The sequence below is a fragment of the Falco peregrinus genome, chromosome 10 (genome assembly GCF_023634155.1).
Source record: "Falco peregrinus isolate bFalPer1 chromosome 10, bFalPer1.pri, whole genome shotgun sequence".
NCBI lineage: Eukaryota > Metazoa > Chordata > Aves > Falconiformes > Falconidae > Falco > Falco peregrinus.
This window is the reverse complement of record NC_073730.1, coordinates 14,135,352-14,148,760: the sequence shown is the minus strand read 5'-3', so window position 1 is coordinate 14,148,760 and position 13,409 is coordinate 14,135,352. Positions and strand designations below refer to the sequence as shown.

At 39.1% G+C, this 13,409-nt stretch overlaps 1 protein-coding gene across 3 annotated transcripts; it reads right to left on the bottom strand.

Annotated features, from left to right (window-relative positions):
* Positions 1–1,511: 1,511 nt before the first annotated feature.
* On the bottom strand, positions 1,512–13,388 carry SASS6 (SAS-6 centriolar assembly protein). 3 transcript variants are annotated; one of them, XM_027786543.2, is made up of 17 exons: positions 13,259–13,388; positions 12,039–12,054; positions 10,894–10,973; positions 9,587–9,691; positions 8,512–8,683; positions 7,481–7,558; positions 6,446–6,565; positions 6,149–6,340; positions 5,756–5,950; positions 5,223–5,312; positions 4,954–5,133; positions 4,263–4,344; positions 3,709–3,818; positions 2,796–2,918; positions 2,423–2,511; positions 1,901–1,989; positions 1,512–1,807 (listed from the first exon to the last, which is right to left on the bottom strand). In XM_027786543.2, exons 1-17 carry the CDS (start codon positions 13,324–13,326, stop codon positions 1,722–1,724), a joined length of 1,875 nt encoding a protein of 624 aa, XP_027642344.1. In that variant the 5' UTR covers positions 13,327–13,388; the 3' UTR covers positions 1,512–1,721. The 3 variants fall into 3 exon arrangements, with proteins under 3 accessions (XP_027642344.1, XP_027642343.1, XP_027642345.1); XM_027786542.2 differs by having other exon boundaries at positions 11,994–12,054; positions 13,259–13,384; XM_027786544.2 differs by lacking the exon at positions 2,796–2,918 and having other exon boundaries at positions 11,994–12,054; positions 13,259–13,384.
* Between the last annotated feature and the right edge of the window lie 21 nt (positions 13,389–13,409).

Here is a 13,409-nt window from a genome sequence, read left to right as displayed (position 1 = left end):
GTCTTCATTTTGTGTGGCTGCAGCTGGCTGCTTCGTTCCCTGGGAATCTAACCAACAGGATTGGGGCAGATACAGGCTGCGAGAAACAAGGCTGTAACAAAGGCTGTCCGCCTGCAGTGGCCTGCAGCTTCTGCCTCCCTGACGCTGTGCTGCTGTCGGTCTGCCCAGGCCACCACCGTTTTGTTTCGTTTAGATTTGAGTAGGGCTGGGAGAGCTGGAAAGCTGCCACATTTTAATTATCAGCTTCCCTTTTGATAGCAACTATATGTACTTCAAGAGAAAGAGACCAAATTCAATTTAATTTACACTGACTAAAACCTTTGCTAGAAGTAGTAGCATAAGCACAGACCTTAGCAGGGGGTGGCTGCCATCTGCGGATTGTGCATCATGGTGCTGGTCCAGTAGCACCGCATTGCATAGGGAAGTGAGGAAGCTGGGAAGAAAACTCCAGAAAAAAGGTAAGGTGAATGAAATAGTACTGTTCTGGCACTCACCTCATCTTAGAATTTCAGTACAGTGGAAATGGTGGTTTAATTACTCTTAAAACTTACTAATCAGAGTTTTTGATTAAAAAATTTAATATTTTCATTGAAACTTACAAATGCCAAAACAAGTGAATATACATTATGATAGTGCTGATTTATAAATCAAATATACACATTTTGCACAGCAAAACAAACCAATTAAGTATACAATCCTCTGGATGCACTTAAAGATATTTCATACCTTTTAACCTTAGTTATTTAACAGCAGAAGTATGTAAATGGTCGTTTAAAAAGTGTACTCCATATGTTACAAAAACTTGCACTCCAGTTCTGTACTGGAACACCAAATAAAGCTGTTAACATTCTAGCATGTGAAGCCAGGTAGTAGAATACGCTGAAGAGTGTTAGTGTAGCTCAGATTTCTTTATCTTCTTACATACTTACTTTGTGGTAAAGTATGGTTAGTAGCTTTTAGGTGTTGTGGTACTTCCAATAGTTAACTGTTCAGATCCTGATGTTTTATGCATGTTGGCCTCTGGAATGTAACACTGACAGATTAATAGAGAAGTTAGGGTAACCAAAAGTGAGAATTTTAACTTCTAATGTTGTACCTTCAGGGGAATAATTTAGCGTCTTCAATATCAATTAGAGTATTTGTAAGTATATGCAATTCAGGTAAACTCGTTCCAAAATTAAGCAAGGTTTTAAAATTAAAAGCCAGTCATGCCAACTTACGACCATGACCATTACTAAAATTGACAGCGTGTCCCAGTTCTCCAGCACTTGCTCGTTGCATCATCCTTTCTCTGACAGCAGTCAAGACCAGTATCCATAGGGAAACGTTCTCTCGCAGAGCCTGCGGGAGCGTACGTCTCACCTGTTCTACAGCCGCTCTCGTCCACTGCTGTAATAAAAGTCAGTGCACTTCAGCGGGTTTTTTAGGAAGACTCCAGGGTCTCCAATAAACTGAGAGAAAATTCTGCACTGCCCCCGTGACTGAACTACTGCACTGTTCCCACTAAGGGCTGAGGCTGCTTAAAAGCTTTTATTATTTTATTTAGGCCCACATAGCCTGAAACGTCATCCCAGTGAGTCAAAGTTATCTTTCTCAAAGAAAACAGATTCAGAATTACAAAATACCAGTTGACATTGATACTTTACCAATACATTATTACAGGGCATCCATAAATCCCCCAAACAGTTAAAAGAGGACTCTTTCTTTAAGAACCCTGTCTACTAGCCGGGAAAATAAGCTGAGGCTGGTGTTACAGCAGCTTTTGGTGACGGCTGGGCCTTTGTTGGCAAGTACGGTTTCAAATACTCTGTAGAACAGCAGAAACAAGATAAAGGGTAGTAATAGTTACGGTTCTAAATGCATTCCAAATAACATCTTGTTTTACTATTTCCATACATACCTGAGTTAAGTGTATTTTGACTAAGCCCTCGTAAAGGAATGCTGTCATTTTTCTTGAAATACTTCGATTCCAGCCCCAAATTGTCACCACTAGAAATAAAAAGGCTAATTAAAATTTAAAAACAAATGTGGATAATGACAAGTGCAGATACAGACCCATTCAGAGAGATCCTAGCTTGAAGGGCAACTACTACATTCCTATGAACTCTAAGAACAGTCTAGAAATAGTTTTTTGGCTGACCCATCACCTGATAGCCTTAGATCTGTCACCAGGAAGGACAACGAACTTTTGTTCCATGGGACCGACTCCTGAAGGCACAGTGCTTCATTTGTCACCTAGGAACAATCACGTCTGCCACAACTTAAAATTCATGAACATGCTGACGGAGAAAGGCAGGCTGCAGAACTAGCTTGGTACTGGAAATATTTCGCTCAGTTCCAGACACACATGGAAGACAAATGGCTTCATAAAAGTAATAATAATAATAAAAAAACAACTTCAAATGCAATAGATGACACTTACTTCTCCTTATTTGCTGGATGACTAGTTCCAGTCACTGTTGGAACATCTGAGCATCGATTCATCTTAGAAAGCTGCATGTTGAAATGAACCTGCAGAAACACAAGAGCTGCAGTTAGAGAGCAACTGCAGGTACAGTGGTACCCTCGGGGATTACTGCTTCCATACCCTGCACAGCACTTCTGTGCAGCAAGCATGAAAGAATGAGCAACAGAAACCCAAGCATTAGCTACTAGCAGCGATAACGTTCAAGACTGGGAGTTTAAGAGTACTAGGATATACACTAAATATGCATTTTGAGAAATAGTCAAAATGTTAAGCTTTGGTATTTTATGCTATCACATTCTTAACCAAACAGAAAAGTCAAAGTGCCTGCCTTTGGTGCTGGACATTGTGAATGGACATTTTTGTTGTGTGCCATTTCTGGAAAATTCTGGAAGGCATAGAGAGGAGAAATGGGATGATTGATTCCTGAGCTGGGGAAGGATGGTTGGTCAGGCTGTAGGAGAAACAGAATACATCCATAAAGGAGAAAAATAATTCTTAAAGTAATTGGTTGTAGAGATTCAAAATTCTGAAGTTAATAGCTAAGCCTCATTTGAGTCTTCCTGATGGGAAGAAAACCACTTTTTCCGAGATTCATATTCTTAAGGAAAACCTGTAAAAAGTTAGACAAGTTGAGCACTCTTAGCTAATAATTAAGCTACACACCCTGTAAATAATTAATACATTATATGTATCTAGCTATACATCAGAGACCTGTGCATGAGTATGCCCTTCCACTACTAAGCAGCTCATTAACTGCTACCACAGATACCTGTACACTCAGGGACAACAAGAATAAATCCCATAGCCTATTGGGTCTTAACAAAGATAGTATGTAATGTTTCTTACCCCTTACTTTCATGTTTCTAAATATCACTAAGAGTATTCAAATAGTACAATTGCTTTCTCAACATATATAAAGATAGTAAGTTTACCTCAAAATGCCACCTTTCTACCTCCCCCACCCCTTCACCCTGCACTTCATTTCCAAGCTAATTCTGCATTGTTCTGTGTGTTTTAATAAATGAATGATTAGAAATTTTTCACTTAGAAGGCCAGGGCATCCAGTAGCACCCAACAGGTTATTACATTATATTAAAAAAACCAAGCAACCAAACAGAAAAGCGCCCACACCCACCCAAAGATGATGAAAGCACTTTTTTTTTTCCTCTTCTCTTTTACAGCCATACACTTCAGGAAATAATGACTACATCATAACCATGTTACTTATAGTTGTATCTTACCACGCCCTGAGGTGACAGAGCAGTCCTGCCCCCGCGGTGTGTACTGGCAGAAGTCTCTAGCTTCTTTGCCATCTGAACTTCATTCAGCTGTTTGTTTAACCATGTGATTACTGAAGAGAGAAGAAAAAGGTCAAGCTTCCTTCCTACCTCTTGCAAGCCGTTTAAAACGGTAAGTAGCCCTTCCTCAAAAAAAGGTGACAGCTTGGTGGGCTATTTTTTCTCCTTAATCTCACACATCACCAGAAACGCTGGTCTCATGAAAAGCCTTTTTGTTCAAGCTTCCTGCACCCTTGCATGCTACTGTTCCTCCCTCTGGGGTTAGCCCCCCACAGGCACACTACCCCAACCAACTGCAAAGGAAGCCTTTACTACTTGCAGCTCTAGGTTGTTGCATACCCACCGCAGACAGCAGCTTATTTTCCATAAGCAACAACGTCTCAGCTCTGTACAAATGGACACTGGTATTGCAACATCGTTTCTCCCGTTAATTTTCAGTAGCTGCTAGGTCGCTATGTCATTTTTACAGGGGGAGAAACACAGTTGTATAAACCTACCGTTTTCATTGGTTTTCAGTAACTGCTTGCTTTCCTCTAGTTTTTGTATTGTAGTTTCTAGCTGTTCTTGTAGCTTGCAAACCTGCAATAGTCCCATAATAATTGTAACACCATCAGGAGCTACTACTAATTACAAACTGAAGAAAAAAATATAAAATAAATAAAAAGGATCTATGAAGTTTTTCTAAAATTATTTAGAGAAGTTTGAACTCATTTTTTTACAAAAACAACAGGGTAATTCATTTAAGATAAGCCCTACTTATAGCTAGGGTTTTGAGATGTGACAACAGCCAGAAACCTTCCCAACCTTAATTTTCCTATGATTAAATAATGCAGACTCTAAGCAGGGGAATATACTTAATGGAAGAAAACATTCACCCTGTTCCTGCCTCCTTCACCAACTTTCACATGAATATGCCCTCTAAAGGATGTCAGATTCGTCCATTATATCATTCTGTACTCTTAATGCAACTTTAGGTTTCTTCCCTATGGATGGATGGCTCTTACAAACCATTTTAACATGAAAAGGAGAAGCTGATTACACATCTAAATAAACGTTTTAAAATGAAAGACTACATTCTATTCCATGGCAAGATTTAAGAGCTGCTTGCTGTAAATAAGTTAAAAATCACAAAACCCAACACAACATACAACAGCGTTTACAGGACAGAGAGCGAACCCATCACAGTACCTCTTGTTCCTTCATTCGAAGAGATTGTCCCACCTCCTCCAATTCTCTCTGCTCTTTTTGAAGTCTCTCTTCTTTTTCTGCCAACAGTTTTTCCTGTTGAATTGTTACTGTATTTTTCAATTTTAATTTACTCATTAGAGTTTTCAAGTCTCCTTGTAACTTCTTGATAATTTCATTAGCCTATTAAAATAATAAGTCAAATATTCTTAAAACACACGCCTAAACATAAGGAAGAAATTTCGTAAGGATAACGGCATGTTCAAACAAACCTTAAGAAGTTCAGCTGACAGCGACTTAATTGTTGTCTCTAGTTTTTCAATATGAGTTTGTTTTTTCTCTGTACCCTCTTCCAGTATTGCCTTTAAAAGAATAAGAACTATAATCAAGATGTGACTGACAGACATCACTTATGATTTCCAGTGCAACCTCAACAATTCTTTGAGAACTAATCCTTACAAGAAATTCAGTAATTGCTTTTCAGTCAAATTACAAAGAACCTCAAGTAATCCCATTTTTTGTTTATAAAAAGTACCACTAAATTTAATGTAGTACCACAATATTAGAACAGCAGCAACCTTTCTAAAACAGAATATTTTGTATTGTTTATGTTTATTATTATTATTATTATACTTATGTTTAGTTTAAAACATACTATACTTTTGATGCCATGATTTAGCATCTTTAACTACATTTGAAAGCTTTCTTGCTGTATTCGTAAAAATGGTCAGCTGCTAATCTATAGGGACTGTAATTAAGAAGGTTCTACAGAGCTTGAGAAAATTATTTTGAAACTTGAAGGAACCTTTTGTTCTTGTGTTGCATCTAATACTTCTTTTGTTCTAACAACTAGCTGATCTTTATCTTTGATTTCTTGTTCCAGAACAGCAACCCGTGTCTGTAGCTGGTTAATGAGTTTCTCTTTTTCATGACATTCAGCATCCAGAGTAGTGTTCTCCCGACGCAGTGACAGCACCTCCTGCTTTGCTCTTTGACATTCCTAGAATATCGGGAAAGAATTTTGTTTCATTTTTTAAGAAAACATGTAATAGTAATTTAAACAGATATATCTAATAGTAAGCATAAAGTGGAATGAGAAAGAGCTGAAAAAACTTAACATGCTATATTAAACGCACAGGCAGGCAGTGTTAATGCTCTAAAAATACTAAGTCTCATTATAGAAATTAATAAGCCTTACATCTTCTATTCCAGAAAGCTTTGCTTTCAGTTCTCTGAGTGTGGAGTCTCCTTTGTATCTCCTTTCTGTCAGATCTTTATTGATGACCTCGAGTTCTGACAGTCTGTTCTGCAAGTGTTGAATACTTTTCTGATGCAAATTTTCTAATTCCTTTTTCTGTTGTTCATGCTGTTGCTGGTACTGAGCTTGTGCCTATCAGAAGCAAAGAAACTTAAGCGGTTGTTCAATGAATGTGAAAATCAAGCCAAGAAACTATTTACATATAAAGATATTGTTGATTCTCTTCTGTTGTCATACCTGGAGAGCTCTTTCCTTTTCTTTTGTCAGCTCCTGTGTGTGTGTGTTTGTTAGAGCTGCAGTGTATGATGTCCATTCGTTTTTCAGTTTGTCTAGTTCTCGGCTTTTCTCCGACAGGCTCTGTTTAAGTTTGACAAAACATAATTTAAATTTTTAAAGTTTAAGCATTTCAGTCAATACTGTATGATTCTTCACTTACTTCTTAAAAAGGACAGAGTTACTAATAGAAGTCCAGATTTCAGCACCAGATGCCACAACATCTGTTTATTCTGTAATCAGGAAAGATACTGAGAAGCTAAAGAGCACCTTTCTGACACTGTGGATAAAATATTATTCTGTTCCAATTGTATTTTCTTCCAACCACTATTTAAGAGTGAAAAAGCAGTCTGCTGATGTTCCCTACCCTTATAACACCAAGTGCTGTAGTTGGGGGATGGGGTGTCACTGCAAAGATGAGGTAAACAAGTATTTCGTTCTAAAAAAGCTCCATAATAGGAGTTTTAGTTGATTTTTTTCCTGTTTCATGATAGCCAAAAGTCACTTTGATAAATCTAGAATTTGACCCAAATCATCCTCTTGAAACACATATGTGATGTTGACTGGGCTGACTGCAAAAATCATACAGCAGTAGAGTAACATGCAGTCCAGGACTGTCAGTTTATTTATAACGGTTTCACACAGTTTTTTCCAAATATAAGGATTTCCAATCATTCATAGATTATGTGGAGTATATCTACCACCACACTACCATATATTTAGTATATAACGTGTGCATACACAGACTGCAAATGTAAAATCCTGTAAACTGGACAAAATAAAGTAGAATTCTGTTTTAGTACTGCAAGAACTAAATTTTACTCATCATTTGCATGCTTTACTCATTCTTATGTAAAGCTACAGTAGATTACTTTTCTTCTTTTCACTCATTCTCGAAGTATCTCTTGGCTAGGTACTGGCTAACGGACCAGCCCACAAGAAGGTGCATTTTCCCCAGATTTTAAGCGCAACTTAAAACAAGAAAAAAATTTGTATTACCTGTTGAGTGTAGCTCAGTTGTCTGGTAAGATCCTCTTCAGTTTTTTTAAGTTTTTCTTCCAACTTTATTTTGTCTTCCTAAGTACAAATTGACAACAAGTCAAACCCTTAGATCCCAGAATAAAAGTTGTATTTGGCTTCCATTTTATCAGCATATCCTGCCTAAGCAACTGCATACCCATTATATTTGTGGAAAAATCATCTTATTAAATAAAATTCATTTTGAGTAAGGTATAATTAATAAATGTAAAAGAAAATGCATTATATGACAAGGTAAAAGCCCTGAATGAAATTCTTACCAAATTTGTACAAGGAAACAGTATCTTATTATAAAGACCTGTTTACAAAGGAGTTGCACAAACAACAAATAAACTGAAACACTGTAAATTTATGTTATTAAAATGGCTTATTATGTGGCTATAAACATGACAGCACAGTAGCAGACACAAATCTCAGGCTATGAAACTGAAACTGACAACAGAAACTACGAGACCACTAATTTTTCATTAGATAAAACCTAGCATGCTACCAACTGCATCAACATTAAAATTTCAACTTAGTATTTATAGCTACTGGCCCTTTGAAGTCCACAAAGCCTTAGAATTATATACACATGCATATTTTCCAATACCCAACTGCAGAACAAAGAGGTTGAAAGTTTACAGTATTTTACTTTTGGCAGCTGATCCAGCAGTCAGCACAAGGCTATGCAGCATGAGACACTAAAACATTCAGAAGCATTCAACAGCTGCATACTATATGCACTGCATGTGTAAAATACCTGATTTTCTGCCAGTTCAAATTATAGCCCTTGTCTGAATATACATGTAATTTTTTCATTGCTAGAGTGATAGTAACAGGTTTATAATATCCACCCAAATAACTGCATGCAATGACATATATAAACTAAAATAAGAAGTAAACCAGAGCATACAATTCGGTACATACTTTTGAAGTATAAAGACTGAAAAAATGCTTAAGTACACACAGCATCAAGGCCTAGTTGCAGCAATGACAAGCCTTCATTTTACCTTAAGGCATTTCAAACAGCTGGCTAAGAACTTCTTTATTTCTGCATCATTTCCTGGTAGGAATTTTAGGGAGAGGTGGGTAAGATGTTTAAAAGGGTTGGTCTCCACTACATTTAAAAAGACAGGTGTGTGATCTAGAACAGATGCTGAAGAAACTAACTGCAGCAAAAACCTAGGGAAAATAAAAAAAATAATAAAATGCTTAGTATATTTCTTTTCCTGAAACTACACATAAATCCTACAAGCCATTTTCAAATAAAATATTTTTTATTTGAAAAAGAAATTCAATGTCTATGTTGTAGTTAATACTACAAACAAGTATAAACTAAAATGCTTGCACCTTATAATAAGAAATATACAAAACTAGTCCGTTTGTTTATTTGCAAAATTTTCTTAAGTCCATAGATCTAGGAGACCAAAACCAAGCATGGCCTTTGTAACCAAGTTCAGACGGAAAACTGACTCCTGACTTCTAGGTATTCTATAACCTAGTAGAATCCATAGCCCACAGCACATGCATTAGGAAATGGCCTGACTACTGAACGAAGCTAGGTACTCTGGACAGGGCTTTCCTCAGTACCCACACAGACTAAAACAACATTTTGGAAAGGCCACTACAGGGAAGAGTGGGCCTCAACTCTCCCCAACTCGCATCTCAATATCTGAACACTGAAATGAAAGAGAAAAACACCCCATCTTGTCAGAATGCCTTGTAACTTTGCCTTCTCCTGTGAAATAGAATGATTTAGACCTCGGTCCTTCAAATTCAATTACCTCTCTAGCATTAAACTGCATAAAACAAACAAGAGACCGGTGCCGCATCTTGCACATTTGCTAGCTTGTGAAGCTTGCCAGCTTTGACTCAGATGGGGAGATTATTACTAGACATCAATTTCACCACTCAGTCCTCCCAAGACTCAGGTTTTGTCAGTAACGTCCACTGACTGATATTCAGATGTATCCAGGGGAAGGTTAAATTATCCTTTTCCTACTGACTCTTCTCAGTCTGAGTGGCTGACAAGTATTTTAAGAACTCAACATGTACAGAGTAATAAGGCACTCGCTTATTACCTACCTTGGGATATCTTTGTTCTGCTCCTGAATGCATTGCTGAAGCAAATCTATAAATTTTTGTGGGAAAGCAGAGAAGTCTACCAAGAGACCTTGCTGGGTTTTTAAACTATATAAACAGATTGGAAAAAAAAAAACATATTAACAATATATAAAGTATAATTTGTTTCCTATAAAAACACTTTGTTTAGTAGAAAGAACCAACTCTGATCAGGTCACTAAAGTTCGCTAGCATGTTATTTTCAATCTTGAACACAGAAGAAATGTGCTCACGTCTTTAGATAATAATCACCAGAGGATATTTATGATTTCAAGAGCTCTTGCAAATAGGCTGCACTAAGGAAACAAAAAAAAAAAAAAAAAAAAAAAAAAAAAAAAAGAGAGATGACGACTGTGGCACAACAAATGTTCCTTTGAGTAGAAATCTCCCTCACAGCACAGAGCAGTACAGTTATTGGATAAGGGCATATGGAAGAAGCAAACGACAATGAGTGGAGACTCAATTGTTATCAAGACTTTTTGTTTATTTAATTTGCCTACTTATTTAATTGCACAACTTCACCATAGATGCAGTAAACTGAAAGACATAAATGTTCAGCAGTGTATGCATGTATCTGTCTATATATGCAAAGCCATACCTTGTATAACAAAATACTTTTGCACATTGGTTTTACAAACACTATTTTACTTTTGCCTTTTGATTGGCACACTGACCACATCTCTTTTTTTAAAAAAAGCAACAAAATAACAAAACCAAACCACAAAAACACCCTCCGAAACAAAACCACCACAGCAAACAACAAAGCAGAAGACTGGACTGTTCATGCCTGGTCCTCAAGTTTGATGATCAAATTCCAAGCAAGTGAAGCGAAATGAGACCCAACGGTACAATTAGCATGCAAGAAATCCGAAAGCAAAGGCTCAGGTCTGTGAATCCATGTCCATGCAAACACTTTCCTCTTGCAATTATTTGTCAAAATAGTTCACACACACGCAACAGTCTCTAAGAAGTAGTTACAACAAACAGAAGATGCAAGCAGTAATGTAAACTGTGGTGCTGTAGCTACGCAGGGAACATAACATCAGGATTCTGTCATTCAGCTGTATGATCTTGAGCCAATCACCTTCCTGTACTTGGCTGCTTCACTGACTGCTCAAATAGAACAATACTACCAAAATACTGACAAAATTCCTCAAGTGAAAAACGCCTAAACCTAAATTCTAAGATAAACCACTCTAAGCTAAAAATATTCCTTCATTCTTTTTCGCAGTTTAGAAATGTTTTACAGACAAAAATATAATTTCACTTACCTTTGAAAATCTTCCTCAGATATGACAAGGTTATAAAGGAAAAAAGGATCAGTATCGTCAGTCAATCTAACAGCTAAATCCTGAAAAAAGACATTTAAATACAATTTAAAATACTATAAATCACCCTGTAGGATTGTTTAAATATTGTAAACCAACACTGCAAACAGTATTTAATGTTTTCACTGTTTAACCACAAGTAAAATAGAATTCAAGCAACTAATTCAGAAGGTGGAAAACATTTAATACAATTTCTATTACAGTAGAAAAAACAGGAAAACTGTTTCACACCAAAATAAATCAAGTAAAACCCTTCAACTTTGATCAGCAAAGGTTTCATAATTCAATGTGTCTTCATCATTTTACAGAAAGAAAACTATCTGCTATTTTTCCCCAGTCATGAAATAAGAGTGTAGCACTAGCAGTCCACTGTAATGGACCACAAACACATCACTGCTGTAACTGGAAGTTTTTCAGAGTATACTACTCCTAAAAGTTTAAGAAACAACTTTCTGAAGAGTTTGTATATTTGAATACAGAGCTTCATAAAATGGATACAGATGAAATCCAGTAAGCTCATGAGGAAAATTGTAACATTACGCTGCTAAGTTTTCTTTTTAAATAAAGTTCTTGGTTTGCTGGAGGTCTACATAGTGTTTTGGGAAAAGTGCCTTCTCTGTAGACATTAGTCTTTCATTACAAGGCTGGGGTTTATGCAAAACACCTGGTACAATAGGCCCAAGCACCTGTTCTCTATAACAAGGCTCAAACCTGTGAAGAATACAATATTCTGTAGCAGAGGAAAGAAAGGAAGTAGAAACCTGAGTGCTCTTCCAACACAACTGAAGTGTGACCACTGCACATGTACACATACAGAACTGAAAGAAGTTTCAGTAACTCAGATACCAATATAACCAACAAAAGAACCCAACCACTATTCCAAACCAACTAAATTACTCAAATAATTATATCAACAGTAAAATAAGGTCAAGTGACAAACACACTAAAATCCTGTTTGACTTTTTCTTTGCATATTTGTTCTCTTATACAATGAAATTCAGAACATGCTTAATGAATGACATCAATGTAACCAATGCACAAACCTTTTTATGAACAGGATTAGAAACGGACAGTAGCTCAATACTCACTCGAACATTTAATCTCCTGTGTACAAAAAGATGAAACTTGGTAACTAATCAAGAAATCATTCTCCAAAATTAATGTGCATTTGCAGCCACATTACAGGAATCAGGTGACATTTTGAAAACAAAAATTTAGGCAGAACTATCAAGAAAGGTCCTAGTGACGACTACTACCTAAAACACCTGAAAGCCCCCCAGCTGCAGCTGCCATCACAGCTCCGCAGTCAGCACAGGTGTTTTTGTTGCTTGTTATCCACCAAACTTTAACTAGCAAGGCAGAAGCTTTAAAACTTTGTCCATAAAACAGAACCTTTGAAAAAGCCTGCTGAAATTTATTAACGACTGCTGCAAGTTTTGAAAGTCATTTATACACCGCTACACTGTCTTCATCTACTTGTTCAGTCATTCGAGAAGTTACTTGCATTACAAAATACACTCACGGGCATCAGCCTTTCTGTGCCTTCTCATACAGACAAGCCAGAGCAGCCCCGACGCCCGCACACAGTGACTAGTCCAGACCGGGCCTGCGTTACGGAAATTCACCGGGTTTTGGAGAGACACGGCACGTGCAAGATTCCTGGCTTTTCCCAAACACCAGCGCTGAGCCAGGCACACGCGCAGCCGCGTGCGCCCCAACAGCCTCGCCCCTCGCAGGCACGGCCGGGCCGGGCTGCGCGCTCCCGCCCAAGCGGTGCCGGAGGCGGCGGCAAGGCCGGCCGCAGGCTGCGGGGGGAGGAGGCGGGCCCGCCCGCGGGGCACCAACCGCCGCGGCCCGGGAGACGCCTAACAGCGGCCGGGGCGGCAGGGCCCGTGCGGAGCCGGGGCGCCTGCAGCCCTAAAGCGTCTCTGTAAAGCCGCTGCCTGCCTTCCCCGCCGCGAGTGCCGCCTCCGCCCCGGCAAGGCGCCGCCACCACTCCAGCCCTCGCAGGCTGCCTCCGGCCATGCCGCAACCAAGTCCCTTTCCCTCTAACGCGGCGGGCCCCACAAGCAGCCCCAAAGCAAGAAGAACGCAGGCAGCCGCTCAGCCCGCCGCCCGCACCACGCGCAGGGCCCGCCTCTCACCCAGCAGCCGCGAGGGCACAAGGCAGGAAGAAAAGGCAGGAAGAAAAGACAGAAAAGAGCCTGTCGCTCGGCAGCCCTTCTCCTAAAGAATGCAGTAAAGGTTCTGCGCAGCTTGTGAGGAAACCATGTCAGAGCCCGCCGCGCCGCTCCAGCGAGCCCCTCACCTCTCCTCGCAGCCCTGGCACCTCACTTGCACGCACACGGGCCTGTTGAACATACTCTCCGCCGCCATCTTGCGCTTCGAGTTTGGCGCTCGGCTCCCGCGGAGGAGGAGCCTCAAGATGGAGGCGAGGCGGTGGCCGCGGGGGCTGCTGG

Coding starts and splice junctions, on each gene's coding strand:
- SASS6 (XM_027786542.2), bottom strand. CDS start 13,326: ATGGCGGCGGAGAGTATGTTCAACAGGCCCGTGTGCGTGCAAGTGAGG. Junction 8,684..9,586: donor CAGAACAAAGATATCCCAAG/GTAGGTAATAAG, acceptor TATTTTCCCTAG/GTTTTTGCTGCAGTTAGTTT. Junction 7,559..8,511: donor GCTGTTTGAAATGCCTTAAG/GTAAAATGAAGG, acceptor ATTTGTACTTAG/GAAGACAAAATAAAGTTGGA.